This window comes from Carlito syrichta, unplaced genomic scaffold (genome assembly GCF_000164805.1).
Source record: "Carlito syrichta isolate Samal-C Ts95f unplaced genomic scaffold, Tarsius_syrichta-2.0.1 Scaffold313533, whole genome shotgun sequence".
In the NCBI taxonomy this organism is placed as follows: domain Eukaryota; kingdom Metazoa; phylum Chordata; class Mammalia; order Primates; family Tarsiidae; genus Carlito; species Carlito syrichta.
This window is the reverse complement of record NW_007257629.1, coordinates 82498-87960: the sequence shown is the minus strand read 5'-3', so window position 1 is coordinate 87960 and position 5463 is coordinate 82498. Positions and strand designations below refer to the sequence as shown.

Below are 5463 nucleotides of genomic sequence, written 5' to 3'. Positions count from 1 at the left end.
TAGGCAATCCACTCACCTCAGCCTCCCAAAGGTGCGGGATTACAGGCTGAGCCACTGAGCCCGGCTGATTTTGTCCAGCCTGAGAGAGATGCCCGTGTCAATCCATCCCATTCCTCTTGGTCACCTTCTGTTTCTCTCCACAGCCCCCATGCCCTCCCTTTACCTTTTCTGGGCTGGCTGCCGGCTTTGCGTCTGGCCTGGGGTCTGGCTCCTGTGCTTGTTTTAGAGGAGCGAGACCCCGAGTCGCACAGCCATATTTTTGGAAGTGTGCGGGTCCAGTGAGCCGTCAGTACGCCAGAGGCAGAGGGGACAGCAAAGGAGAAGGCCGAGGGTGAGAAGCAGCGGGCAGTGGTGAGGGCCTGCACTCTGCTCCAGGTCTCCCCTAGTCCATCCAAGGCAAGCAGCCTGCTTGCCTTCTAACATAAAGGCATTGTCCATTGATGCCCGAGTGGGATTCATTCTGCTTTAATAGCAATCAACTCTGTTTTTTTTTGTTTTTGAGTTGGAGTCTCACTCCGTCACCCAGGCTGGAGTGCGCAGTGGCACGCGTACGGCCACCACAGCCTCGACCTGCTGGGCTCCGGCAATCCTTCCGCCTCAGCCTTCCAAGTAGCCGAAACTATAGGCATGTGCTAATTTTTTGATTTATTGTAGATACGAGGTCTTGCTGTGTTGCCCACGCTGGTCTCGAACCCGTGGGCTTAGGTGATCCTCTCACCTCGGCCTCCTAAAGTGCTGAGATTATAGGCATGAGCCACCACGCCCAGCTGTTTGCCATCATTTAAAATCATTGCTTGTTGAACACCCAGCTAATTAGCTTTTGGAAATGCTCATGTTTTCCTATTTGTTTGGGGATTTTAGGGCATCATCATGCCTCAGGTTATTACTGGGATCGCAGCAAATGTCATCAACATGGGCATGAATGCTCTCTTGCTGTACGTCCTGGACCTCGGAGTGGTGTAAGTTGCAACCCATTCATTACTTAAATACTGAGTGTCCACTGTGTGCTGGCTGTCATCCCAGGGGCTGGGGATACAGGGAGTGAAGCAGTCTTGTAGGGGGGATGTGGACAGGTGAACAGGCAAGTAGAGTTGGGTGTTCAGGTTCTCAGTGTACCAGGTAAGAGGTGGGGTCCACGGGATCCCAGAGGAGCAGCAGCTAGCTCGGGCTGTTGGAAGGAAGTGGTGGTAGAGAGCATCTAGGAAGAAGTGACATCTAAGTGAATTGTCTGCATGTCAAAGTGGACTCAACCTGGAGAAGGTGTGTGAAGGCAGAAATGGGCCATGCATGCCAAGGCAGAGGAGAGCAGACAACCCGTAGGGATTCTATCACTGTCTGTGAATTGTCAGAGATTGAGCCCGATTCCATCTTTATGAAGCTGAAGGAGACAAGGGTCCCACAGAGAAAACTCTGTCAGTTTGGACTTCCCTTGGTAGGTGTCATTTGGTCCATCCCTCACTCGAGGACACCTCTGGTGCATAAGACTAGAGTCAGCCTCCTCATGTTGTCTAGCAAGTGGTTATGCCAGTGTGTGTAGCCCAAGCCCCAGCAGGTTTTAGGTGCTTTAGGGTAGTGTGTTTATAAATGAACACCTGTTTTGGGGATCATGACCAGCACTTCAACAAAAATGAAAGGTATTAAGAATGAAATTTTAAGCCGGGCTCGGTGACTCAGCCTGTAATCCTGTGCTTTGGGAGGCTGAGGTGAGTGAATTGCCTGAGCCCGCCAGTTCGAGACCAGCCTGGGCAAATTGGTGAGACCTCATCTCTACAATAAATTAAAAAATTATCCAGGTGTGGTGGTGCGTGCCTGTAGTTCCAGCTACTTAGCAGGTTGAGGCAGAAGGATCACCTGAGCCCAGCATGTTGAGGCTGCAGTGGTCATGAGACTCAACTCACAGAGTGAGACTCCAACTCAAAACAACAACAACAATAACAACAAAAAACCCAAAACCCCCCAAAAAACAAAAACAAAACACACCAATGAAAATATTCCTGGCAGGCACAGTAGCACTTTGGGAGGCTGAGGCATGAGGATTGATTGATCCTGGGAGTAGTTCAAGACCAGCCTAGGCAACATAATGAGATCTCATCTCTATAAAAATAAAATAAAACAAATCAATGAGGTGTGGTGGTAGACACCTCTAGTCCCAGCTACTTGGGAGGCTGAGGTGAAAGGATCACGATGAGTGGTGATCGTGCCACTGTACTCCAGCCTGGACTACGGAGCAACACCCTAACTCAAGAAAAAAAACCCGAAAGCCCAAAAATAAATGCATTCAGCATTTAAAATACTAAAAGAAGATAGTTTAGGAGTTCCAGGCTCATCTCATAACTGTGCTTCTTATCCCAGAGCAAAAGCTTGTCAAGGCATCCTGCTTATTTTTATTTGGAAGGAATATACTTGTGGGTAATGATTACTTTTCTCCTTCAGGGGATCTGCCTGGGCCAATACCACATCCCAGTTCCTCCTGTCTGCTCTGCTGTTCTTCTACATGTGGTGGAAAAAAATTCACGTCAGCACCTGGGGAGGTAGGTGGACGTTGATTTCTTACATTATGTGATTTGTTGTTCAGAAAGATGCAATTGTAGCTTCTGAATTATTTTTCCCTGGAGGGTTTTTTTGTTTTTTGTTTTCTTTGGGGAAATCTAAAAATCATAAAAAAGGTTTAAGTTACTGAAAATAGAAAAGTCACAAGGTTATATGAGATTTTTTTAAAAATGCACATGAAAGCAGCTCTTGTTCATAGAAGACTATTTTAAGAATTAATATTTAATGAATTAAAATGATGAATATAGAATCCTAGTTGTTCCTTGCAAACCATTTTGCTCTACTAAAGTAAAATTTGATCAATGTCTTATTAACTCAAGTGAACAGTCTAAACTCTAAACAGTACCATTTACAACTTAGCTAATTTCCTTTAAATCTTTTCTTTTTTTGAGTTAGAGTTTCACTCTGTCACCCAGACTGGAGTGCAGTGACATGCTTATGGCCACTGCAGACTCTACCTGCTGGGCTCAGGCAATCCTTCCACGTTAGCCTTCCAAGTAGCTGGAACTATAGGTGCGCACCACCACATCCAGCTAGTTTTTTGATTTAGTAGAGACGGGATCTCACCAAGTTGTCCAGGCTTGTCTTAAACCCCTGGGTTCAGGCAGTCCTGTTACCTCCACCTCCCAAAGTGCTGGGATTACAGGCATGAGCTACCACACCTGGCTCCTTGAAATCTTTTCACATGCACTGGTATGTTTAATAAATTAGATTTGATTTTTTTTTTCAGTTTTTCTAGCTTTATTGAGATGTGATTGATAATTAAAACTTCTATATGTTTGAGGTGTTATATAGTAACGTGATGTTTTGATATTCATGTATGTTGTAAAATGATTACCACTATGAAGCTAATTAGCATATCCATCACCTCACATAGTTACTCTTTTTTGTGCATGGTAAGAATAAGACCTATTCTCTTAGCATATTTGAGGTATACAGTACTATTGATTGATTGATTTGGATCTTACCCTGTCACCCAGGCTGGAGTGCAGTGGCACAATCATAGCTCACTACAGCTTCGATTACCTGGATGCAGGTGATCCTTCTGCCTCAGCCTTCTGAGTAGCAGGCTTATACTCCCATGACTGGTCAGTTTTTGATTTTTTGTAGAAACGAGGTCTTGCTATGTTGCCTAGGCTGGTCTCGAACTCCTGGGCTCAAGTAATTCTCCTGCCTCAACCTCCCAAAGTGGGATAAAGGTGTTAACCCCCACACCCAGCTGATATATGTCTTTTAATATGTATCTTTGAAAAATATGCAGTATCTTTTTTCAGTCTTTGTATGTGTTTATATTTACTTAATAGTATTATAGTTTAGACTTTTTTCTTTTTTAAAAACTTTTTCACTTGAGCCAAATCGAACCTGCAACCTGTTTTTGTAAATAAAGTTTTATTGAAACATAGCCATGTCTAATCATGTACATATTGCCTATGGCTGCTCTTGCACTACTAGAGCAGAGTTGAATGGTTGCCCCAGAGACCATTTGGCCTGCAAAGTAGAAAATATTTACCATCTGGCCTTTTATAGAAAAAGCTTGTTAACCTCTGCATCAGCACATTATTTTCTTTATTTTTAAAAGTAATTCTTTTATTTATTTTATTTATTTATTTTTTTGAGTTGGAGTCTCACTCTATCACCCAGACTAGAGTGCAGTGGCCGCTCCTGGCCACCGCAGCCTCGACTGCTGGGCTTCAGTGATCCTTCCGCCTCAGCCTTCCAAGTAGCTGGTACTACAGGCGTGTGCTACCACACCCGGCAAATTTTTTTTATTTATTGTAGAGATGAGGCCTCGCCAAGTTGCCCAGATGGGTCTCGAACCTGTGGGCTCAGGCAATTCGGTCACCTCGGGCTCCCAAAGCGTGGGATTACAAGCTGAGCCACCGAGCCCAGCTTCTTTATTTTTAATTGTGATAAAATATACTATTTTAATCATCCTTAAGTGTATGGTTCAGTGGTGTTAAGTACATTCACATTGTTATAAAGCTATCACCACCTCCCATCTTCAGAATTTTTTCAATTTGCGGCCGGATACAGGGGCTCACAGTCCCAGTACTTTGGGAGGCTGAGGTGGGAGAATTGCTTGAGTTCAGGAGTTCAAGATCAGCCTAGGCAACATAGTGTGAGAACTTGTCTCTATAGAAAATCAGCCCGGTATGGTAGTGTGTGCCTATAGTCCCAGCTACTCAGGAGGCTAAAGCAGGAAGATCTCTTGAGCCCAGGAGTTCAAGGCTGCAGTCAGTCATGTTTGTGCCACTGCACTCCAGCCTAGGTGACAGTGAAACCCTAGCTCAAAAACAAGGCAAAACAAAACAAAACAAAAAAAACTTTTTCAGTTTTCAGACCTGAAATTGCATGCACATTAAACAAATTCTCATTCGTTTCTGCCCCCAAAGCTCTGGCAACCACCATTCTACTTTTTGTTCCTTTGAGTTGACTATTCTTGGTACCTCATATAATTGAAAACATGCCGTATTTGTCTTTTTGTGACTAGCCTGTTTCTTTCAGCATGATGTCCGCAAGATTCATCTATGTTTTAGCACATTTTAGAATTCTTTTCTTTCTAAGGCTGAATCGTATTCCATTGTATATATATCTGCCATTTTATCCATTCCTGTATTGATGGACATGCAGGTTGCTTCTACCTTTTAGCTATTTAGCTACCTGAACTCATGGGTGTTCAAATATTTCTTCAAGACTCTTCTTATAGTAGCCATACTAATGGATGTTACTATTGTGGTTTTTTATTTATTTATTTATTTATTTAGAGTTGGAGTCTCACTCGGTCACCCAGACCGGAGTGCAGTGGCCACTCCCGGCCACCGCAGCCCCGACCTGCTGGGCTCCGGCGATCCTTCCGCCTCAGCCTTCTGAGTAGCTGGAATTACAGGCATGCGCTACCACGCCCGGCTGATT

At 44.3% G+C, this 5463-nt stretch overlaps 1 protein-coding gene across 1 annotated transcript in view; it reads left to right on the top strand.

Moving 5' to 3' along the window:
• The window catches only part of LOC103273103 (multidrug and toxin extrusion protein 2-like), a 46093-nt gene that overhangs the window by 5181 nt on the left and 35449 nt on the right, over positions 1 to 5463 (top strand). Inside the window, exons 6-7 of the mRNA XM_021718806.1 lie at positions 862 to 959; positions 2434 to 2531. Coding sequence (XP_021574481.1) covers positions 862 to 959; positions 2434 to 2531 — 196 coding nt within the window. The remainder of the gene's footprint in view (positions 1 to 861; positions 960 to 2433; positions 2532 to 5463) is intronic.